This window comes from Bipolaris zeicola (genome assembly GCF_000523435.1).
Source record: "Bipolaris zeicola 26-R-13 unplaced genomic scaffold scaffold_259, whole genome shotgun sequence".
Taxonomy (NCBI): Eukaryota; Fungi; Ascomycota; class Dothideomycetes; order Pleosporales; family Pleosporaceae; genus Bipolaris; species Bipolaris zeicola.
The window spans coordinates 9443-33201 of record NW_006912308.1 but is presented as its reverse complement, the minus strand read 5'-3'; the positions used below and the strand labels follow the sequence as shown (position 1 = coordinate 33201).

The window sequence follows — 23759 nt, the reverse complement described above, 5'->3', positions numbered from 1 at the left end:
CGTGGACGTGGTTGGTCTTCAACCTCGTCACCCTGCGTCAAGGAGAGAATCCTTCTTGTTACTTGTAACATAAATTTGTAACAGTCTTGTCTTAGTCCTCCAGGGACGTTCACGCTGTATGGGTTGTGTCGATTCAGCGATAGTGACTCATCAAAAGACTTTTATTGCCTTTCTGTAAGTAAAGTATCTATGCTTACAGTTTGACAACGAACTAGCTCGGTGTACTTAGGTCGTTTAGTAAAGCAACACTATCAATACATTAGAAGTCCTTTATACAGAGCCTCCTACTCAAGTACTATAGCTGTCAATAGTTGGAGAAGCAGTAGGGCAAGCTGAAGACAATTGATTATTTTTGCGACACATGGAAGAAGGTTGTGTTGATCAAGGTAATGATAGATACGATGTACATTTCGTTAGTACTTCGTACACATGACTGTGATATCTCAAGAATATACTATGTAAATGATCTTCGTTTGCACTGCGACGCGTTAGAAAATCCGTTCAGGGTCCGTCGTTTGGAAGGCGTATGGAGTGACTGCATGGTGAGCTGTAGTAGTATACGCTTTGACCATTTCCGGCTGAAGCGGCCTCGGCTGGATGCAGACGTCATCCGACGCGTCTCAGGTGTCGCACGCCTCGCAACCACGGAACCACGATACTTCTCCTCTCACACACATTTCGCAATGCTGCACTTACTCCCCGTCTCCACCCTACTTCTGGTGGCGCGAACCTTAGCGCTACCTTCTGCGCATAGCGAATCTAAACCCTTGCCACTGCTTATATGGCACGGCCTAGGCGACAACTATGCTGCAGATGGTCTGCAAAGCGTCGGCGAACTCGCAAACGAGACAGTTCCAGGCACTTATGTTTATTACATCCGACTCGACGAAGATCCTGGAAGCGACCGGACTGCAACGTTTTTGGGCAATGTGACAGAGCAGATTGCTCAAGTTTGCGACGACATCTTGGAACATGAGGTCTTGTCGCAAGCGCCGGGCCTCAATGCAATGGGCTTCTCACAAGGTGGACAGTTTCTTCGGGGATTGGTGGAAAGATGCGGAGATCGCATTAACATCAGGAATCTGGTTACCTTTGGAAGTCAGCACAACGGCATTGCAAAGTACCAGCTCTGCAAAGATGGAGATTGGTTATGCAAAGGATATATTGGATTGCTCAAGGCAAACACATGGGGTTCGTGGGTTCAAGGACATCTTGTCCCAGCACAGTATTTCAAAGCCACAAACGAAACTACCGGCGAGCCGACCGACGATTACCTCGAAGCGTCGAATTTTCTCGCGGACATCAACAACGAGCGCGTGCTGAAGAACCCAGCGTACGCAAAGAATCTTGCGGCGCTGGACAACTTCGTCATGTATGTGTTCGAGGACGACACGACAGTCATACCCAAGGAGAGCGGCTGGTTTGCATATACAAACCTTACCAGCAACGAGGTAACAGAGCTGAGGGATCGTGACATCTACAAAGAGGATTGGATTGGATTGAAGAAGCTAGATCAGAAGGGTGGTCTGCACTTCAAGACCACCAAAGGCGGACATATGAACTTGGGCGACAAGGTTTTGAAGGATGTCTTCCAGACTTACTTCTCTCCCCAGGGCACGAAACAGGCTGGCTTGACCGGAAACGTACAGGATGTTATGGAGCTGTAGCATGTAAGTCTGTTTTGTCGTGGTACCAACAATTAGTTTGTCTGAGTAAAGGTGACTGAGCATATCGGTCTGACCTAATTAGCCCATGAAGCGCAGGATCGCTGGGTTGTTTTTCATATGAATACAGGATTGGGACCAGTGGTCTCTTTGTTTTTTTCACAGACTGTACCTGATATATCGTGAGTTCAGTAAGGAGGGTTCCGACAGGCTTATAGGCATGAACGCTAAGACCATGAGCTCCCCGTACTTGTACCAGTCAATGTACTCTAAGCCCGAAGGGTACTGAACACTTGCTGTACCTATCTAATCCTGAGAAGCTGCACATCATGCATAAAAGGCAGCATCTCCTCCAATCGTTTGGCATCTCTGCGTGCGCCCCTCTCCCTGGACCGGGGTTTTACGGCAGACGTCATGCTTGGGTGGGTCGATGAGCATCAGCCCACAGCGACACTCTACGCCAGTGCTGTTCAAAAGGAGTTAGTCTTAGCCTTTCCATAGTTTAAATTCTCAGAGTTCCCCAGAGTTTTTGGTTCAAGTTTCGCCCGTCGCGGCTCCTCTCCACTCTCTCATCTTTCATCTTGTTGCTCACGCTGAGCTGTTTGCTTCCCGGACAACTTCAAAGGCTTTATCGATAAGCTCTACGTAATCCTAGCATCGTCACCACAGCTGAACTCAAAATACAAGGTTCAATATGTCCGTCTCAGCAGCATTGAAGAGTCGAGTTCGGAGGCCGAGTTATCTCAAGAAGCTTGCCAAAGCGGAAGATTTACTACACCACTTTCCCAATGGAGCATACATTGGTTGGAGTGGCTTCACAGGTGTGGGATACCCAAAGTAAGTGTGTTTATCTTTTTGTCCAGCTACATGAGCGGCCATACGGCGATGGCCTTGACCCCCTGAGAAACATCAGAAACTTGGGTATTGTGTTGGGAGTCTGTAAACACATACCCGTAGTTCCGAGGGGGAACGGAAGTTTGGCAAGTGACGAAAGCCGAGTTAACTCCGGCTCCACAATTCCACCTCTGCATGGGCCATGTCATGTTGGCTAGTCAGGACGACTCATGAGACCGGTTCTGTCTATGGTTGTTGTTGAAAACATGTTATTTTGGATATATGCTTCGCTTCTGGCATTGCTCATTCCGTCGACTAACATGATTGCAGGAAAATCCCCACGGCGCTGGCGGACCATGTTGAGAAGAACAATCTTCAGGGCCAGATGAAGTACAACCTCTTCGTCGGTGCTTCGTCAGGCGCCGAAACAGAAAATCGATGGGCGCGACTCAACATGATTGAGCGCCGATCTCCGCATCAAGTGGGCAAGGAAATCGCCAAAGGAATTAACAATGGTAACATCAAGTTCTTCGACAAACATTTGAGTATGTTTCCCGTCGATCTGATGTACGGGTAAGTAATTGAACGCAAAACCACCTCAAGAATGGACAGTACTGATTGGACAAGCTTCTACACATTGAACAAGCCTCAGAACAAGCTGGATGTGACTATTGTCGAAGCGTCTGCAATTACTGAGGACGGTGGCATTATTCCTGGCGCCAGTGTAGGCGCTTCGCCCGAGCTTGTCCAAATGGCCGACAAGATTATCATTGAAGTCAACACTGCCGCTCCTTCGTTTGAGGGCCTACATGACATTACCATGACTGACCTCCCACCACGCCGCAAGCCTTACCTGATCATGTCTCCTGAAGACCGCATCGGCACACCTCACATCCCTGTGGACCCCGAAAAGGTGGTTGCCATTGTGGAGAGCGACTACCCAGATCAGACACAGCCCAACGCTGCCGAGGATGAAACCTCGAGGGCCATTGCTGCGAACTTGATTGAGTTTTTGAAGCATGAGGTCAGCCATGGCCGCCTGCCGGAGAACCTATTGCCTCTTCAGTCCGGCATTGGAAACATTGCCAACGCCGTTGTTGGTGGTCTTGCTGTAGGTTTTTTTTTTCGCATGCTTTGCTTAATATCTCGTGGACTAACTCGTGTAGTCTGGCGGTGCAAACTTCAAGAACCTCAAGGTATGGACTGAGGTTCTCCAAGACTCTTTCCTGGACCTTTTCGATTCTGGAAACCTCGACTTTGCAACGGCTACGTCAATTCGTTTCTCACCTGACGGTTTCGACCGCTTCTACAAGGGATGGGAGCAGTATGCGCCTAAGCTTTTGCTCCGCTCCCAGCAAGTATCCAACAGCCCTGAGATTATCCGACGTCTTGGTGTCATTGGTATGAACACACCTGTAGAGGTGGATATTTACGCACACGCCAACTCTACCTGCGTTATGGGCAGCCGCATGCTCAACGGTCTTGGAGGCTCTGCAGATTTCCTGCGCTCTGCTAAGTACTCGATTATGCATACACCATCGACTCGCCCATCAAAGACGGACCCTACGGGTGTGTCTTGCATTGTGCCCATGTGCACTCACATTGACCAGACGGAGCATGACCTCGACGTTGTCGTAACTGAGCAAGGTCTTGCTGATGTGCGCGGACTGTCGCCCAGGGAGCGTGCCCGGGTTATTATTAAGAAGTGCGCCCACCCTGACTACGTTCCTATTTTGGAGGATTACTTCAACAAGGCGGAATTCGAGTGTCTGAGGAAGGGATGGGGCCATGAGCCTCACCTGCTGTGGAACAGCTTCGATATGCATAGGCATTTGAACGAGCATGGTACCATGAAGCTGCCCAAGTGGGACTACTACAACCGCAGCTCGTAGGAGTTTGTTATGAGTCAGGAGCGGAGTAGGCAATGGTTATTGATGTTGCGCCTGAATTAATGATTTTCTTCGTCCTTTCTCGCTTGTATTCTTTTGTTGAATCCACCATGCCGTGTCATTTAATTTGCACGATTTTTTGTTGACTGTAAGGGAATGTTTTGTTATCCGATGTGATTTTAGGTGGTGTGTATTTTTCTGTCCTATGGGCGTGTCCGGCTTGCAGTCCAGCCGAGGGAATTGGACGCGTACCAAGCAAGCGGAGTAATTAATACGGCGCTTTTGGATCGCGATCACAGAGCCAACACGCGCTATCGAAAGCTTACGTTATAGGGCAGTGGCAAGTGACTTGCACCCTACCCTACGTATCTAGTATGAATGGAATGCGACTATGTAGCAATGACGGAAAAGCAAACCTGCAGCCACAAACACGATAGGATCCGTCTGCACACATGCATGTCACGCTTACCCCGAAAACTCTGCTAAGACCAGCCGTTCGGCAGCGTTGGGCGCATGCGCTTTTACCGCCTATTAATACGTGCTTTGCCCATTAGTGCAGACTGTGGCAATGCGCTATTCCCAAAATGCTTCCCACGCGTGCGTTCGAAAGCCTCTCGCGCCGCTTCGCAAAGTCGACGGCCCACGACAAAGTCGCCAGTTTTGCCTTCACGCTCTGTACAGAACGCGCCTTGAAGCCTCGCAAACCCCCCGCCCTTGTTTCTCGACTGATTCTGTGTCGGCGACCATCATCGGTGCGCCTTCCCAACGGGCTGCGAGTCCACTAATTATCTGGCTTGCCATCGCGTTCTACCGCGTAAAGCACACTCACGTCTCCCACCACCACCACCTCCACCACCACTCCCTCTCCACCACCTGCTCCCACTGCCACGCCTTGGTACCCTCGACCTTGCACCGGATAACCCTTCTTGTCCAGCCATTGCATTTTTGACTCCATTCCCATCGCTTGTTTCCAATTACTAGCTGCCACTCGTACTATTCCTGCTCCTACTGTTTCTCCTACCCCGCTGTCCGCCCATGATGCCTCATCGTAAGTCTTGACATCCCCCAAGTCGACCTGCCCGTTACCGTGGTTCTCACATGTCCATTGCGCCACTAGAGGCCCCCGATTCTGCCCCTACACCATCCATTGCTAGTCCGCACCAGTCAGACATGCGGGCCTCGCAAGAAACAGTCCACTCGGCCCAGTCCAGCACCTTTTCCGCTCCCGCCCTGGCTTCCTCCTCGAGCACCCTCTCAACTTCCACGACTACAGAGACCGAGAGTACCGCCCCTTCGTCGGCCAATGCTGAGAGCCACCACTCCAAACCTGCCGACACACCAGCCCCAATGCTAAAACACCCACCCCAATCTCCTCGTGGCGACGCGTGGGCCGCACCGCGCGTCGATACCGCTGCTGCTAAAGAGTCGCGCGCTGGTGACAAGGCACCCAGTCCAAAACCACTAGGCTCCCCAGCTACCCAGGGCTCCAAGAGAAGTGCAGACGGCTCTGTCAAGGCTGCTGGTGTGGCCCTCGCGACACCTTCTACCTCCAGACCCATGGCTGCCCACAAGAGAAACAAGAGCATGGATACACACTCGGGCACTCGCATTGGAGAGGTGCGCCTTCTCGCATCAAGCTCGTGTTACTGAATGCTGACGCGAATGCAGCTATCTGCCCAGCTCAAGACGCGTCTTTCGTACGCCATGGTCAAGGTCCAGAGCGGCTGGGAGAAACAGTCGCTCGAAGAATTGGAAGAAAGCCAATCGCAGCGCGGATCGCCCAACTCTGCTCCTGGCAGAAGTGATTTCTTAGCTTTCGACTCGCCTGCTGATAGTGAACGACGACGGAGACCGAGCGGTGTCTCGGATATTTCTGATCCGATGATCATGTCACCGGTCTCTGATCCCACGCGATCATATGTGGGAACACCAGGCCGTCAGTCTCCTTGCCCTTTGACCAAAGCATTCCTAACACTCTTTAGCGTACTGGACACCAGCTACCCGTCCTGCAATGCATGCTGCCGCAAACCTCATCTCCATTACTGGTGCCAACCACGGTCACGGGCCTAGCCATGGTCATGGCCTTGCTCCGGCTCCCACATTCCAGAACTCACGAAGACGCCGGTCTACAGTCTCACATATTCCCCCTCCTCTTCTAGCAACAGGCCAAAGGAAATACTACAGTGACTTGAGTGGGGACATGCGATCGCCAGCAACTCCCCGAGCAGGAATCCTTCGTATGCCTAGTCAACAAGCAGAAAAGGACGCGGTCGACACATTGCTCTTCATGAGCAGTCCGAACAATTCGCAGCGCTTTCCCGTGGGGACTCTAGAGCCAAGTCCACTCAGGACTGAAGCTCCCCAAAGACGAGTCATGTTCGAAGCCTATCCTCCGCAGGATAAGCACGTCGTATATCATCATTCTTCCATGCCCGCACCTCCACACCATCACCAGCACGGACCCTATCCAGCCCATCCAGCACGATAGAGCTGGCAACCATGTCTGCGCCCTGCAGTGGTTCTTTTTTATTTTTATTTTTTTTCCAGCACTCTTGTTCCGACTCATGATGGCATTGCATTGCATGGAAAATGGCGTCGCGATTGCTATTGTTGCGCATGCTGTCTTTGTTCCGAACTGATTGATGTACATCACTTGACTGTCTATGCATAACATACATATAGGAGCGTGCATCTTTTGCTCGTCATCAAGATCCTGGGACGGCCTTGGCGGGGAAGTGTATTGATTTACTTTTTTCCATGTTCGCTTGTGCATTTTACTTTTCCTGTCATGGCGGCTTTTGCTTTTATGGTTGTTCATACTGGGCTTAAGCTTGGGCCTGGGCCTTTTTTTGGTTGCATACAAAAAAGTCTTATTTTAAAGCATTATGACAATGTAACGATTGTATGAACACAGGCATCAAACCATACAAAGGTTTTTTAATCATGATCACGATGAAGAAGAAGAAGGATATGATTGTAAGGCAGCAGTAGAATTCGCAAATGTCATTATTCACAACTCGAAATCGAGAGCGTTACTACTGCATCCAAAAAATACCAACGCAAGACGTACCTTATGTATTCCCATATGCCCCCAAAATCGAACATGAAAAGACCCCGAAACTCGTAGAGCTCAGCTAAGCAAGCCCCTCGTATCATCCATACATACCTAACATGATATTCATCCTAACATCGGCGTTATTTATACAGACTGTAGATGGAAAAACAAAACCTCCATATTTTCGTTCAGTGAAAACTCCCAGAAACGCCCGACTCAGGTTTGTTCAATAAGCCTGAGCAACACCGCTTACCTTGCGCTGCACAATTCCACTCCCGCCCCAATGCCCACCGCGGCCTTCTTCTGCAATCTTACCGCTGACATCGCGCCTGCGCCCAGGCACACCCAGATCGGCGTCGTCAAAGGCAAAAGCACCCGTGTAGTCAACTCCACTCCTGCTAATCACACGCGGTGACTGGCCCTTAACCGGTGTCGAGTTGGCCTCGCCTGTACGCTTGATCGACGTGTAGCTCTTCTTGTGCAGGGAAAACGGCGCATTGGGGGCGAGTCCGTTGCCTTTACCTTGACCGTTCTGGGGAGCAGGCGCGTTGACGGCGTATTGCTTGGTGGCGCTAGGGAAGTGGTTGGGTTGGCGGCGGAAGGAGGAATCTTTAGTTGGGGATGAGGAATTGGAGTGAGGCGAGTTGGCGCTGCGGACACCGGCAGTGGCGTCTTGTAGGTTGCCGTAGCGGCGCGATTTGGGTGTTGTAGCGCGCGATTGGGGGCGGTCGAGGTGTTCTTCTGTACGCATGCTGTGGCGGGCGTTGTCGTTGGATTGGAGGTATGCAGGTGGAGGTGTGCTTCCTTGGTGGTCTGACACGTCGGCTGGAGGAGGTGACGGTGGGTTCATGCGCAGAGGCTGTGGCATCATTGGTTCTCGGGCGTCGGCGTCGTCTTCGTGATCAGAAAGTACTTCGTATGCAGTCACAGTGCTGTAGCCCTTGTTGGCGTTTGCGGAGGCGAAAATGGACTGCTTGAGTGCTTGGGGTGCGTGGCCATCGTGGTCATTATCATCTTCTTCAGCTGAGACGAACCAGTTGTCTGCCTTGAGGCTTTGCTGTGAGTTCCGCTGCAGAGATAGGTCACCAGTTGCTTCTTGCTGTTCATTGTTTCCACTTGAACGAGGCGTGTGGAACTCGTTCTTGCTTGGGCTAGTAACATTAGAGCCGGGACGCGAGTGTCGTTTGATATTGCCTTTGCCAGAGAGCATCGATTTGCGTTGCGCTAGAGTCTGATTGTCTTCCTCGTCGTTAAGAAGGTCATCGCGATGGTTAAGGTTCTTCCGGGATTGGTATGCAGTAGGGGGCTGTGAGTACATGGAGAAACGTTCTCTAGACTGACGAGCTGACGCAGGCGTATGCGGCGAGTATACTGTCTCGGACTTTGCGCGAGTGTGCATAAATGCAACCTGGTTCTTGGTAGGGCTGGGAATGTCTGAATAGATGTATGACTCGGCTTTTGAGGTCCGGCCACTATACAGTGTGGTCTGGTCGCTGAGATGCTTCTCTTGCTTTGCGGTAAGAGGCTCCATAGCCGAAATGGACGAGTTCTTATGCTTGTGCTTGGCCTTTCTGCGTGACGTGAGATTGTCCTCGAGCGGGTTCATGTCCGGTGGTAGTTTGGAAATCTTGCGGAATACAAGAGCCATGTACATGTCCAAGAAGGTGGAAACCAGATGCAAAGCACCGACCGAAATGGCGGTGACCCATGTCGTAAAAAGTACTTTTTCGGTCTCCTCGTTGGTAGGGAACATTGTGACCCAGCGACCCTTCTCTCCAACCTTCATGTCGTAGTTTCGTCGAGCCATCAAGACGGTGAAGACGTAGAAGGGAATGAAACCAGCATCTGTGACAAGCGCAAAGAAGTGGTAGCTGGCAGAGCTTCCTGCTGGCCTGTTCTTGGGATTACGGATCAAGTGGTACACAGCATACAATGAGATGATAAGATCCACACCGGGCTGCACCTGTTAGCGAAATCTCTGTGAAGTGTGACTAAACACTTACTGGTATCCTCATAATGTAGCCTTCGGTATCCTGTACACCGCGGATGAAGATGCCGCACAGCAATACACCGACTGCGCCCAAGAGCGTGATGATCCTCAAGCCGAACTGGGTCCATCGCGCAATGTCGATGAAGAGCTTTGTCTTGGCAGTCATAGGTTTTGCTTTTGTATTTCCATAGGGAAGAACCAGAAAGCTGTCGGGGTGCTTGTTGAAATCAATCAACGGCCCTGTTGGCTTCTTCTTGGGAGGCGAAGGCGGCATGCGACTAGCCCTGGTGATGGCCTTTGGGTCAAAGATGGGCTGGGAGGGATCTATGTCGGCCATGGATTGCGGTTGGTTTGCATATCCATATCCGTATGCGTAGGGCTGCCAGCGGCCCGCCATTGTTGGGAGAAGGAGCGGAGACAGGGCTTCAGCACACGACCGTCAGAGCAGAGGGTGCGAAGTGACCTCTCACCAATTGAACAGAAATGCGGATGGCGGCTAAGAGACAAGGGCCCGCGTGAGAATGGCCATGTACGTGGCATATGTACCTAAGTAAGTACATGTGTAAATACGGGCGTTGCCATGGCAACAATCAATAGTCGGCATGACGTGAAGAAGCACGGTTGGGACGGCTCACGCATTGACTAGCGACGGCGGCAAGAAGCTGTAACCTGGATCTTCAGCCGGGAACGTGTGGGGTTTGCATGCGGATAGCCGGGCTGGTGGGTGCATATGTTGGTACGTTGTTGCGGATGTTTGGATGGGTGTGCATGGTTCCCATCTGATGTTCTGTTGGATGAGGCTACAGTAGGGTGCATATGATTGCACGTAGTTATGTGATTCGTAGGCTTAGTCATCCACATATGTCTTGGGACAGGCATTGATTGACGCTACCCACCGCAAGGACCTTCACACCATGTTCCTTTCACGACACTTGGGAACGCCTCGTGTCTGCGCTAGCTGTACACGACGAATAACAAATACACCGCCGCAATTGACCCACCTCCCTGCCACACGCCCACATGTCACCCGCAGTAGTGCTGCTCCGTTACAGCTGTCGGTAGCGCGCCAGCCTTCTTTTGCCCATGCCCTACGCTTTTCTCTCCGCCATGAGTACAGCACGGTATCAAGCACGCGAGGTCGCCTCCGCCTTGCCATTGTCGGCTCAGGTCCCGCAGGCTTCTACACTGCCTATCGTCTCATGAACAAGAACCAAGATGCCGTCATCGACATGTACGAGCAGCTCCCCGTCCCTTATGGACTCGTCCGATATGGTGTTGCGCCCGATCACCCAGAGGTCAAGAACTGTCAAGACACCTTTGAAGAGGTTGCCCGCTCACCGCGATTCAATTACATTGGCAATGTCAAGGTCGGCTATGATGTGCAGCTAGCAGACATGAAGCCCCATTACGATGCTATCCTATTCTCGTATGGCGCAACCGAGGATAGACAGCTGGGCATCCCCGGAGAGCATCTGTCAGGCGTCTACTCTGCTAGATCCTTCGTTGGCTGGTACAATGGTCTACCGCAATTCCAACACCTGGAGCCAAACCTTGATGCTGGTGAGCAGGCCGTCGTCATCGGCCAAGGAAATGTTGCACTAGATGTCGCGCGTATTTTGTTGAGTCCCGTAGACGCGCTACGTAATACAGACATTGCCGATCAGGCCATACAGGCGCTGTCTGAGAGCAAGGTCCGGTCTGTGCGCGTCGTTGGTAGACGTGGTCCCATACAGGTACGTTGTGGCAGCGGTGCTGGCAACACACATCTGACACTTAATCAAGGCTGCCTTCACCGTCAAAGAAGCCCGTGAGCTCATGCAAATACCATCCGTTGCCTTTGAACCTATCGACCGCTCCCTGTATCCCGCCGACATCAAGAAGCTCCCACGCGTCCAGAAACGCATTGCCGAAGTACTTCTCAAGGGCTCGGCAACTCCTGCACAGCAGGCTACACGGTCATGGGCGCTCGACTTTATGCAGGCCCCCAAGGCCATGCATGAGGTTGACGGTCATCTCTCCTCGATAACCTTCACAAAGCAACAATTTGTACCAGATGGTGATCCTTTTGATCAGAGGACTCGCGTTGTGCCTACCAAGGATGAGACAAAAATTGAAGCATCTTTGGCTTTTAGATCTGTAGGCTACAAGTCGGCTGCCATTCCTGGACTCTCAGATATTGGTGTGCCTTTTGATGACAAGCTGGGCATCATCCCGAACGACATGCACGGGCGTGTCATTACCCCTTCGGCTGGTCCAGGAAACTTGACAGCCGGCCATGTTTCTGGCCTGTACTGCGCAGGGTGGGTTAAACGCGGGCCAACTGGAGTAATAGCGAGCACCATGCAGGACGCTTTCTCTTCTGCAGATATCATTGCTCAGGACTGGGAGGCTGGCGTGCCCTTCTTAAATGACACAAATGGTGAAAATAAAGGCACCAGATTGGGATGGGAGGCTTTGAGGGAGGCGGTAGAGAGCAAAGGGGCCAGACCGCTCAGTTGGACGGACTGGAAAAAGATTGATGACGCCGAACGAGAGAATGGTAAAGCAAGGGGAAAGCAAAGAGAAAAGTTTCAAAGTGTAGAAGAAATGCTCAGTGTCTTAGATGCATAGATTTAGAATGGCGGGATGTACGATCACTTTACTTCCACGATTGTCTGCCCCAGAAGCTTGGTCAAAATGCGATGTGCCCACCAGAATACACAAGCAACTCTCCGTCCTTCCGATTTCTTGTATCTTTGACACCCTGTTTCAGTGTATAAAGATTACTATCTTTTTCTGCTAGCGGTTACCCTTTAAAGAAACAGTACGGCTATACCGAACAAGACTTAAAGAAATGGCTATCTCCCGTTAACTAATAATTGCTAACGCTTTGCATGTTTTGACGACAAATTCGTACTAGTAACGGAATTCTTATACATTGGATGTGGCAGATACTTAAGGTTTAATGCCGCTGGCTAGTCATGTGCTAAACGAGCTGCTCACTGAGCGACTTAGCCAGTCCTCTTCTTGTTGCTTCGCACCCTCGTCCTGCTTTGCACTCGAATGTCAAACTTGGCAGTTACTATTGGACTAGCGCTGATCCTGTGAATATCATGTGGAGAGTTGAAGCATGTGAATGTGAGAGTTTCTCGTTCTTACGCGTGATGGTATTCTGATTGAGTATCCGGTCTCTACGTACGTATTGGTTGGATGAGCGCCGCCAAGGTCCCGACCCTTCGAACAGTCTCTCATCGGGAATATACTTTCATGGCCTTTTAGAGAGTTCCATTTCTTAGCTAGCGCGTTATTGCAAATGATACTCAACTACGGAATTGTTGACACAGTTCGCTTCACTGCAGCATACTACTAAGGAAATGTTGGTGCATCGCAAATTATGCAACTGGCAACAAAAAAAATTTTGTTTGTACTAATGCTGCTAAGATATCAGCCGTGATATAGTGCCCAACAGCCAGATGATAAGGCTTTGCAATAGTGAACTTCTGCTTTTGTGGTCGGCTTCTGGGAATCATCTTGAGTGGCCTTTGATGTCTTCAAAAACTTTTTGCGCAGGCCTTCGGCTGCTAAATAGCGAGAACCGCCTTACAAGCAAAGGTAGTTGTTTGGATTAATACAATTATTGTGTCCGAGCTGGAGGATGTATCAAGATAAATTGTCTGGTTGTGCGCTAGGTCTAGAAGAAGAGTAGGACTGAGGTACACCTCGAGAATTGCAGCAGGTCTTTGAAATTCGGTATGTCCATAGTGGGATATTGCAACCAATGTTAGTGCACTGCTTGTTGTCAAGATACGCGTACATAGAAAGAGAGCGGATAGCTTAAATCGCGTTGTTTGTCGCACTCTCATGAAGAACAGGGCGATCTAAAGGATGGGTTTGGCGGAGCATATAACCTACAATCGCAGTGAGCGATAAATGCCATATGGGCTGGAAGGGTTGGTGATATCCGTGCTAGCACCAAGGAGATGCATACCTGTTTCGATACGTAAAGCCAGGATCGCCAGACTGCAATAATTGGCTGTAGGTAAAGTGATACTATTATTGGAAATGATAAAATTAAAAAGATGACTGAAGCAATGGTGGCGAAAAGGAGCAGTTCGAGTTTCAACGTGAACTCGAATGCGTTGCGACAGCCATCTACAATAGGACTAAATAGTTTGTCGCTGATGTAATCTGCGAAATCCATCGTGGTAACAATTAAGATGTTCACCCGTGTCTCTTATTCTCGTGGTTGCAGATATGATGTAGGGTTGGCTCTGGAGTTGACATGAGTTGACAACTATCCAAGGTTGATATCAGTGAGCCTCACACCTTGAGAAATTCCAAATTCTAGACTACGTCTCGTTGCAAGTCCGATCTCTTACGTGGATACATATCGGAGTATATCGAGGCTCGGATGCTCGGTGTGGTAGATATGAGTATCCGGCGGCTACATCCTTTGCTTGATTTGGTATCCGAGGTCACATGAAAGTCATCCTAGAATGAAATGTTGCCGACACACACATTTTTCATGAATGTGCATACACCATGTCGAGTCCTGCAGTCCTATGCATTCTTTCACTAGCGTCCGCCATAATTTTGTGCATACGAAATATGATGAACTTGAGAAGATGCTTTAGCTATGTGATGAACCTTGGTTCACTATGGAGTCTTTGGAGTGTTAAACTACAAAGTGAAACGTCCAAGCAGAGGTCCAGCCATCGAAACAAATTTGCCATAATGAACTTTTTACATGGACCGAGAAGTTGTATTGGTCAATCATTTGCCAAGACAGAACTTGTTAGCGTCTTTGGTCGGAGATTATGAATTCGTGTTGTCAAAAGAAAAACCTATAATCGGCAAGGAAATTAAAGTATCAAGCAGTGCTATGGTAAGACCAGAAAAGGGACTCCGGATGCCAATTCAAACGGTCAAGCCTAAAGTGGGAACTTCAAGCGAGAATTGTGCCTTGGCCAACCTGAACTGCACTCCACTCAATTCTCTTCTATTCAGGTAATTCAAAAAGCTCTAGCCACATGTCTTTGTCTTCTTTAGAGTGTCCCGATTATTGCTCAGCCATGAATAACCAAAGTTGCTATCACGATCCATGACCTAGCCTTAGTTTCTTATCCTCAACCCAAACCAGCTCTTACAGGTGTTATTAGTGCCCAGTTCGCCCAGGAATGCGGGCAACTATGCCTACGGATAGAATAGACGTCGCTACCGCTATTTCATGATGTATCGTGGCAGCACGTTAATTTAGCAGCACGTTATGCAGCCTTCCTGTGTAGAAGTCAGCTGATTTGAAGGCCTTTGTCTGTATCGATACCCCCTTTTCTCTTATGTTCATTCTGATACTCCCTTTGTAGAGTCTTCGCCTCAACATTTTTTTGCATTCTCCCTACACCGAGTATTATACTTATGTTCGTGCTCGATGGTACCTGTGAGTACGTCAGCCTAGATGTACAATACAGCGAGTATGAAGCAAGGAGGAGAGCAACAAGGATAAGCGGAAAACATACCGTTCCAACAGTGCAAAACGTTGAGGCTGGACATAGGGTAACACATCTAGGCGGCTTTACTATTACGCGCGCAGATGCGAGGGTAGCAAGCGCTGTTACAATGATGGTAAAGTACTTCATTGTCCTGTATGATCCTGCGGGAAAGAACTAGAACCAAGGTGTTTTAAGTGATCTCAGAATGGGAGAATTCACACTGTGCGATGAATGAGAATGAGAAATAAATTAGAAGACAGGTGGCCGAAGGAAGTTTATTTATATTCAAGCCTGTGAGATTATACAAGCATTCAGCCCTATGCGACTTAAAACATAACAAGCATTGGTTTCACTTCTTAATATAAGATGCCTGGTTAGCATGAATGTGTACTCAGGTAAGGGACTGTTTGATGGACAAAGTTTGTTATGCAACCTCGTCCCCAAGGTTTAATCATCTGCAGCGGCTAAACATACTTGACTGAGTTGGACTTGAGACATTCTATTAGTTATACTTATATTATGAAAATATTGCCTTTTATGACTTAGGGCGAAGCGAAGCGACTTGGTAATGAAACAAAATCCTGGTAGCTACCACAGTTTGGGAAAGTTTATACGTTGTTTACGTGCACCTCATTGCAATGTTAGAACAGTGTACATACTTACGAAGAGCATATGTTGTCTTTCAAGTCATTCAAATTCAGTATCTATTTTTGGTGCTATTGCTCTTGTTACCGAGGGTTCAAGCCACGAGATACTCTGTGGTACAGTTTTGATCGATGACAGGAGGTTCAAATGGGACGGCACGGCACGGCACACAACGATACAGGAGCAGTTTCGTCAGCACAGGTGCTTACACCAACTTACGGCAATCATCATTCGTCTACGCACTCGTATACTGTAGGTGTTTAGAAGAGAAGATGACCGCCTCTGTACGTCTAGTGAGGAAATTATTTCTAGAGCACATGGGCGGCAAACAATTGAAACATGCACTGTGGATAAATAGGAACTCCACTGCTATTTCTGAAGTCTGAAAACTTGCTAACGTAGTGGATAAGCGAGTCGCGCAGGCAAGCGAGTCGCGCACCTCACCAAACCTGCGCACCTCCATTAGCGTATAGCTCTACCACATCATGATAATATAGATATATATTGATATAGTAGATTAACTAGTAGCTAGAGAATCTTTCTTGCATGTGCGTGCATTATGACCAGTCTCTCTGCACCTGCTACAGCGTGCTAAAGCCTAACGGCTAACACCTAATCGCTCTCCTCCCTAACGCTCTTCATAAGCAATCTGCTCATCAGTCTCGCGTTAAGCGATTACATCCTCGCCAGCTCCCTTTATAAGCACTTCCTACTTCTATATCCGCTTTCTTTTACGCTGCCTACGCTTTATTACTATCTTATTAGCCATCTTAAGACTGGCGATTCGATCGCGCATTAGCTCAGCCGAGAGCATCATTATTTCTACCCCCTTCTTAAGCTAGCTAATTACTGTAATAATTAAAGCTGGTGATAAGTCTTGATGCCGCTAAACCCGATCACGTATTAACTCAGNGCTGATGAGCTTCAAGCTCGCGTGTGTTGCTAGGCGTACGAGCCTGCCAGAGAGCCTCTGCTAGAACAGCCGGTAGAGTAGGTGTACGCAGCTTCACGTCAAGCTTTAATAGAACAGCGTCTGGCTAGAGAGGCACAAGGCCTGCGCCACGGAAGGCAGATCAGATATTGGCTGAGGTAAATGATCAATCAAAGGCTGCCTTAAACGCTGGCAGAAACTCAAGCTTAGTGATATGGTTGACGTAGTTACGTATTAGGCTCTCTACCTCACGGCTGTACGCGCGCTTTAATGGCGAGAAGCAGCTAACGTCGAGAGGCTAGAGCAGGTGAGACGAGTGAGGCGGCATATAGAGCGTGTAGATATTGTTCTCCTTGCAGAGCTCTTGGAACTTAAGTGACTGGTAGCTCTCATGACCGTCAAGAATTAGCAGCCGACGTGCCCCAACAACCTTGCCATCTGTGTGCTTAACAAAGTGTTTTAGCTACTTAACTCCTAGCTCGTTATTCGTCTAGCCATTATCGCTGACTGCGATCGCCCAGTCGCGTGGGATCTCTGCCTCCTCATACTAGGTAGATAGGTGATGCTTGCCAGTAAAGATCAGAAATGGTAGGATAGACTAGCCAGCTGCGTTAATCCTAGCGATGAACGTTACCCACTCGCGACCACCTGGCTGGATAGCCTTTGGTCGAGTCCTTCTCTCTGACGCTGTAACGATAAGCTAAGTAGTAATTTTACTTATTAAGAAGCCGGCTTTATCAAAGTTGTAGACGTCCTCGTCACAGATGCCGTACTTAACCTTTGTCTGCTCTATAAGCTTAAACCAGCTCTTGGTTAAGACTAGATCTTTACACAGGGCTCTCTGTCTATCGTACGATCGATTAAAACGAGTAGTAAGAGAGCCTATACGTCTGATAAAGTTAGCTGGCCACTTCTGCCTAACTTGGCCAGCGCCGCGCGCAGCTAGCAGCTTATCAGCCATATTGCGCACGGCAGCGTAGGTAGGCGCAAATCTACGCTGATCTAGATCAAGCACATAGCTAATAATTACCTCCTCTTCTATCTAAGTAAGCTTCTTTAAGTTAGGCTAGCAATTGCGTCTAGCGCGCTTCCTAGCGCGTTAATCACGTAGTATTAATTTAGGCACGTTAAAGATTAAAGCTGCGCGCCGGCCTATTTGAATTTAATTGGAATTAAGAGACTATATAGCAAGCTGAATATCTGATCCATTTAAGAGTAATTGAGTAGCGTGGTGTGGAGCCATAATGGATGCAAGTATGATAGGATAAGAAAGTTGGTGAGGTGCGCGACTCGCTTGCCTGCGCGACTCGCTTATCCACTACGTTAGAGTATGATGATAGAACAAACACTCTCTACTAGGCTCTCAGAAATGATAGAACTTGATGTTCAAGAGCTAAGTAGATACCTGAAGTATGTGGATCGTACCTATCCAAATAACATTTAGACTTGACGCTTAGCTCTTATTGCGAAACCTCCTATTTGACTATCAACACAACACCAGTACAGAAAGACAGCGAGTTCCTCATGAAATACAACCTCTAATACACCCAAATTGTTGACCGCCTCAAGCCAACGATTCTTATTCTATGGGTATGAGGCAAAATGCTCTGCTAAAGTATTGATGACTGTTTACATATAACAAAGCGTTCATCTCACACTAGCCCCAATGAGGTATGTAGAGACGGTGGCGAGTAATGAGCCCGATTTTCCTACCGTAGCTTGTCAAATACTTCCTTTGCCTTGAGTACACTGACTCAAGCATAAGTACTAAGATACACACCGATGTACCTCGGCACCGAGGCATGCCTGTACGTCCAGTCAAGAGCGATTGATTAAATATTTGATTGGATATCAAAGCTGCGAAATATTCCTCCCGTAGCCTCTATACTTACGAGCCCCTGGGGTATACATGCTCCGAGCGTTCCGCGACTCCAGCGGATGATCCGTGGGTACGGACTTTCTGCGGCTCCGGACGTTCCGCTCGCAACGTAGGGATGTACGTAGAATAATGGCAGCCCACGGTATTTTTTGCCGCACATGAGCGGTGGAACTTTCGGGCCACTTACTCTTCCTAGTACACGTCCAGATGGGCCTCTTTAAAGTCCCCCGTCCGGTCCGGTGAATTAACAATGCTGGTGCTTGCTGCCGCCATGAAGCTTGATGAATTGCTTGGCCTGCTGCCATTCTCCTGATCTAGGCCTATAGGGCTCCTAATCCAAGCATTCATAGTGCCCTGTGCATGCTCGGGCTGCTACTGCTTTGGTGCCTGATGCGTCCACTTCCTATATAACAACCCTGTTAGTGTATGGTTAGTATATCTTGGGAAAGTGGGCAATCAAACGATTTGTCAAACCATACTGCTTTTGAGTGTATACGCAGTAGTTTTAGTGGATACCCTGTTAGCATGTATTGCTACTCTAGATGTGTATACAGTGATCGCAGATCCAGAATTCGGGTAGTGTGATGCGATCCTGGGCAACGATTGTGAATATGTATCTCCACAAAAGCTTCCTTCACAGAATCGCTGGACGTGCCTATGTTAAAGAAAGGTATTTGGAAGAACGTTCACATTAAGGTCAAGGACTGGCTTGGTGACTTGGATATGTGGTCATATATACTTCTTTGTTTCATATCTACTACAAGTACAAGTGGGGTGATAAAAACTAAACCCTTCCAGCGGGTTCAAGCTAACACCTTGCCAAGCTGAGAGCAAAACTACACAGTTCCATTGCTGCGTCTCCAAAATCATGAGTTGTGCTTAGCGATATTCGACTGAAAAAACCGATTGCTATACCGATATATGGTATATCTATTTCACAACTGGTCTTGTGAGAATACATGTAAGTTGGGATGCTGTCAGTGAATGCTATGCTTCTTTCTGCCTCTGCGACCGAGGCTTTTTGGATGATTCCCGTTGCGACTATGCACGTCGCCAAAGATATAGCTGAGCAAAGTTCCCTATAAGAAGAAGTATTAGTCAATGATCTTGATGCATAAAAATACCAAATACAAGGAGGTAAGTACGAACCAGTCATCACACAGATCAGACCAGGATATGTGTGAGCTCAAGTTGAGTATTTGGCGTGCTGACTCGCAACGCCGTTCTTTACTCATATCTGTGGCCTCTATCTCCGGCAGTGAATAGATTGCAATGATGGCAAAATGAAATCTGGTGATATAGGCTAGCCTGTGGCGCCTCTCGGTACACGGAAGTGCCGATAAGTTATCGACGTTGAAGTTGAGTGAAAAGTCGGTTTTCCACATCATGAGACTGTCTTCCAGCCGACATAGGGTGGAGGCAGGGCTTTGTTCGCAGTAACCTCTTCCACAGCAAATTGAGCAGTCTCGGCTGTCATGTCGTTGGCTGTGGAGTTGTCGTAGAATTCCCGAGCAAACATCTGCGTACCTGACATACACACTCAGCCAGTCGGGTCCTCTATCTGAGGCTTTCTGGGTTGAAGAAATCTTGTGATCCGCATATTCACCGTGTATTAGCTAGAGAGTACAGAGTTAGCGGTTGTTGCCATGAGCGAATCGTCCGTCTCAAGGATGATTCTATGAAACACCTTGTTACATGATGAACTACTTACTGGCAAGAGTCCTTCTTGTAGAGAGTAAAGCTTTTCCATGGAGTAAATTGACCAGAAAGCTCTCTTGATATTTGTTTGCTCCAAGCGGTCATTAGATAACTTATTGATCGCACTGGAGCTATGGAGACGAAGGGTTTGAAGGCACGAAGTGGCGTCCGCCATTAAGCTAGATGTTGAACTAGCACCAATAGTATGTGAAAAGTAGGTCTGTTGCTCATCGTTAGTTCTTTATGTTCGAGATTCATACCATTTAAGCAATGGATATCATGTACTAACCATGAGAAGTAAGGTCTTTCAAGTCACAAATTCTGCGTTAGCAAATGCTTGACAAGTGGTATTGATATATTTCTCCGCTTACCTGTGATTTCAAGAGGCTGGCCTCATCATACAGGCTAGGTCTCATGCGTAGAGCTATCCTGAAATAGCCTATTGTTGCTCCTTTGAGTATGCCGTTACCATGACTGAGGTCCAGACGACGAGAGCCGATGGCCAATAAAGAGAAAACTAAAGCGATACTAGTCGGACTGCTGACGAAAGGGTTCGAGATGATTTGGTCGACTAACTTCTCTGCAGACTCAGAGTCCAGGCATATGCTACCCCTGTTCAACGACTCGTTAGATTATCGGCACACTAATATCCTCCAACTAAATCTTGATCAGTGCAATGGTATAACATACTCATATAGTTCTGCAAAGCACGCTAATCATATTCGTATTAGCATCCCGTGTTGTCTCGTACAGATTGGGTAGCAAGTTACCATTTATGCGGTTGTGAAAGAATTCTTGGTTAAAAGAGCGCTCAGATCGTACATCGGTAAGAGCTGCCATGATGTCCATTTCTCTAGCAGAACAATACTCAGTCATCGGTGAGTTCGCCGCCAGAAGCTTTTGTGATGCTTCTATGACGTGGTTGTTCTTTTCGCCATTGAGATTTCTCATGCTTGTCAGTAGCCAAGAGTGAAGCGACGAGCGAACATGATCGCGATGTGGTGATTCCTCTGTCGCATCTTAGTCAGAGTCGTAAGCAGATTTAGAGTGAGTCAGGTCAAGCGCTTATCCATACCGGTGATGGTGGTTGAGTTTGATAATGTCTGGTCTCTTGACATATCATTCATAGTATAACAGTATTGTGTATCATCTTGAGAGTAATAATCCGAGTCTAAGCCAGTACTGCTGGTATCTGCGTAGTTCCTGGCGGTCTCCAGCTGTTCGCAGCGAGGAGAGGGTCCAGGAATCGGTCCGGGAATCGGTCCACCAAAGGCTTCACCTAATTGGTTCCAGTGGAACAGATCCATAGGATCATCTGAGACGGACACATGGACTAGGTCATCGCAATAAAAATCGGGAGTCAAGACGTTCGTGAAATTGTCTGAAAAGAAGTCGGTGTTCTCAAGATCCTGTGGACTCGATGAAGTGCTGACGCCTGGAGTTATTGTTTGCAAGATTGTGGTATCGGCCTCGGTGATAGGTGCTGTGTTTCGGGTGGAGCGGTTGCTTTCAGCGTACTGGCAGGTAATAGACGCTTTCTGAAGCATTTGTTAGAACTCTCGGACAATATGAATACAACTACTTTTATCCAGTTGACCGTACATGACAATGCTGGCATGGCATCGATCCATTGCCTAGTGCTAGTTAGTTACTCCTATCGTTGTGTCCCTGACTCATTGCGATACTTACATGCCACTTTTCTGCGTTTGCAGTTCCCACATGCTCCTCGACGGCGCCTGAGCTTTCGCTTAGACGCAAGATCAGCTCGAGCCGTGTGGTCAACAATGAAGGTGAAAGCTTTGCCCATATCGCCAGAAACAGTCGGTTGCAAAAGATGGTAATTTCAAGAACGGAGTGATTGTGGAAGCCCAGTGTTGGTATATACAGCACGAATGGAAAGGGAGATATAAAGAGTTTGAGTGTAATATGTTCACAGGACATGCACCTAGCACCTGTTGGCTGAACCTGATGTGCGATGAAGTATGGGTATCCATGAAACAAGCCATGCAAGTCGCATGAGTGCAGCATCATAGGCTTTAGCGAGCGGCATCGTGAATGCCACGACGCTGATTCGGGCCGTAGCTAGTAGGGCCGGGGTGCTATGTAGATACACTATGTGCGCGACGGTACTTGTACATAGGAAGCAGGTCGGCCGACCACAGACAATGCGTCCGGCGCCATAACCGCATTTAACTTGTTTTGGCAATTCAGCGCTCCACCCATGATGCAACTAGTCAGCGGATTCAGCGGGCGCTATTAAATACCCGAGCAAAAAACCCTTAGACATATCACCACGCGTCCCACCAAGGACGAATTTACTGGTAGCGTTGCCCGAGGGCCTCGACTTTGCGTCTTCCAATCAAGGATAGCTTCATACGAATTACAAAGTCTAGCTTTGATCTTAGTAATTGATCTACGAAGTAGAGCACACCCCGTGGTATTAGCAGATAACCGAGAACGATCCAATGTACGAACTCATCATTCCATGTGATGGAAATGCACGTATACTAGATTTAGACGCCGACTAGCCAGAAAGTATTCCGCCTATACCCCGATGTGATAGAGGGTCCATTCTTGGATGCATTGTTCGGTGTTGGATCCAACTTTGCCATTACATCTGAAAATGAACCCTAGTGTGCGTATGATATGTATCTCGTACAAACCACAGAACCTGCAGGCGATTAAAACATGTTGGCGATATGCCCCTGAAACGTTATCGTGACTTTCATATATGATTATCGCTGTCATCTCACGGAAAGACGGGTTGAAACCGTTTCCGGAGCTAATCCCTTCTTCCACCCCCTCCCCCGCGCCCCCCATCCCTCCCATCGCTAAGTATATCCAATATCCCGGTACTTGCGGTTCATGCAGCCCAGCGTCAAATGAGTGGGGTTCTCAAAGAATACCTCGACATACTTAACAATTCCGATATTCGGAGATAAGATTTTAGAAACATTGACAGCATTTACGTTTCTTAGTTGCGACCCAGGCAGTAGTACGAGGCTTTCTCATGTTGAACGGGGGCAAGACGCTGATTCCGCGCAGCACAACGGCATACGTGGAGCGCCGGGGGTAGTGCATCGCCCTGCGTTTCTCTAGTTCGTTTTTGGACCCTGGATGTACGCGCAATTACTGCGTAGAAGGAGTGGATACTTACTGCATCCTTAGAGAATCAGCTCCTGAGCACCTGGATAGTTACATCGTGTCGTTGACAAGTAGCCTGGTCCGCTACTCGTCCTGCCGTTGAATTACCGAAGCCCAAGGCGCTACGCTCAACTGCCAGGTGTATACACGGTATTTAGCGCACGCTCATCGTAACCACCAGCGACACAGGCAGAGAGCGGAAAGTAAATCTGCCCAGAAATGGGGTCAAGGGCTGAACCCTTGGGGTGTTCACCGCCCCATAGGGTACGGGCCTTCAGGGCCAATGTATTACTGTGTTGTGTACACAACTAGCTTCACCGGAGTGCTCGGCAAGTTACTTGACTCGGCTCGTCGCAAAGCTGATGCAGAACGCGGAAAGAAACGCCGTATCCAGCTAGTCATCAGCAAGGTATCTTGCTGAGAAACAATACTGAAGAAACGCCGATTGGAGCGGAATTGTGCTGCACATACGACTGTATTTTAATCAACCAAAGGGGACAGCTTCCTACTGTGTAAGGTAATATCGACCGTGGGCTAACGACTATCGACAAATGTTCTAGAA

General features: G+C 48.5%; 8 protein-coding genes across 8 annotated transcripts; 5 read left to right on the top strand and 3 right to left on the bottom strand.

Annotated features, from left to right (window-relative positions):
- Positions 1 to 683: 683 nt before the first annotated feature.
- Positions 684 to 1667, top strand: COCCADRAFT_30136 (uncharacterized protein; the record flags this gene model as incomplete). The annotated part of the gene is made up of 1 exon (XM_007718854.1): positions 684 to 1667. One exon carries the CDS (start codon positions 684 to 686, stop codon positions 1665 to 1667), a length of 984 nt encoding a protein of 327 aa, XP_007717044.1.
- Positions 1668 to 2358: 691 nt separating this feature from the next.
- Positions 2359 to 4390, top strand: COCCADRAFT_30135 (uncharacterized protein; the record flags this gene model as incomplete). The annotated part of the gene is made up of 4 exons (XM_007718853.1): positions 2359 to 2501; positions 2829 to 3071; positions 3102 to 3609; positions 3665 to 4390. The coding sequence occupies 4 exons, from the start codon at positions 2359 to 2361 to the stop codon at positions 4388 to 4390; spliced, it is 1620 nt and encodes a 539-aa protein (XP_007717043.1).
- Positions 4391 to 4955: 565 nt separating this feature from the next.
- Positions 4956 to 5336, top strand: COCCADRAFT_108570 (uncharacterized protein; the record flags this gene model as incomplete). The annotated part of the gene is made up of 1 exon (XM_007718852.1): positions 4956 to 5336. The coding sequence occupies one exon, from the start codon at positions 4956 to 4958 to the stop codon at positions 5334 to 5336; it is 381 nt and encodes a 126-aa protein (XP_007717042.1).
- Positions 5337 to 5557: 221 nt separating this feature from the next.
- COCCADRAFT_40861 (uncharacterized protein) lies at positions 5558 to 6875 on the top strand (the record flags this gene model as incomplete). Its single annotated transcript, XM_007718851.1, has 3 exons — positions 5558 to 6004; positions 6056 to 6323; positions 6370 to 6875. The coding sequence occupies 3 exons, from the start codon at positions 5558 to 5560 to the stop codon at positions 6873 to 6875; spliced, it is 1221 nt and encodes a 406-aa protein (XP_007717041.1).
- A 793-nt stretch (positions 6876 to 7668) lies between these two features.
- COCCADRAFT_108560 (uncharacterized protein) lies at positions 7669 to 9829 on the bottom strand (the record flags this gene model as incomplete). Its single annotated transcript, XM_007718850.1, has 2 exons — positions 7669 to 9399; positions 9446 to 9829. The coding sequence occupies 2 exons, from the start codon at positions 9827 to 9829 to the stop codon at positions 7669 to 7671; spliced, it is 2115 nt and encodes a 704-aa protein (XP_007717040.1).
- An 802-nt stretch (positions 9830 to 10631) lies between these two features.
- On the top strand, positions 10632 to 12042 carry COCCADRAFT_108572 (uncharacterized protein; the record flags this gene model as incomplete). The annotated part of the gene is made up of 2 exons (XM_007718849.1): positions 10632 to 11165; positions 11215 to 12042. The coding sequence occupies 2 exons, from the start codon at positions 10632 to 10634 to the stop codon at positions 12040 to 12042; spliced, it is 1362 nt and encodes a 453-aa protein (XP_007717039.1).
- Positions 12043 to 14699: 2657 nt separating this feature from the next.
- Positions 14700 to 15398, bottom strand: COCCADRAFT_30131 (uncharacterized protein; the record flags this gene model as incomplete). Its single annotated transcript, XM_007718848.1, has 3 exons — positions 14700 to 14846; positions 14928 to 15074; positions 15375 to 15398. 3 exons carry the CDS (start codon positions 15396 to 15398, stop codon positions 14700 to 14702), a joined length of 318 nt encoding a protein of 105 aa, XP_007717038.1.
- Positions 15399 to 19739: 4341 nt separating this feature from the next.
- Positions 19740 to 21860, bottom strand: COCCADRAFT_9005 (uncharacterized protein; the record flags this gene model as incomplete). Its single annotated transcript, XM_007718847.1, has 10 exons — positions 19740 to 19840; positions 19896 to 19971; positions 20067 to 20273; positions 20343 to 20357; positions 20425 to 20665; positions 20744 to 20765; positions 20824 to 21063; positions 21129 to 21591; positions 21656 to 21687; positions 21743 to 21860. 10 exons carry the CDS (start codon positions 21858 to 21860, stop codon positions 19740 to 19742), a joined length of 1515 nt encoding a protein of 504 aa, XP_007717037.1.
- Between the last annotated feature and the right edge of the window lie 1899 nt (positions 21861 to 23759).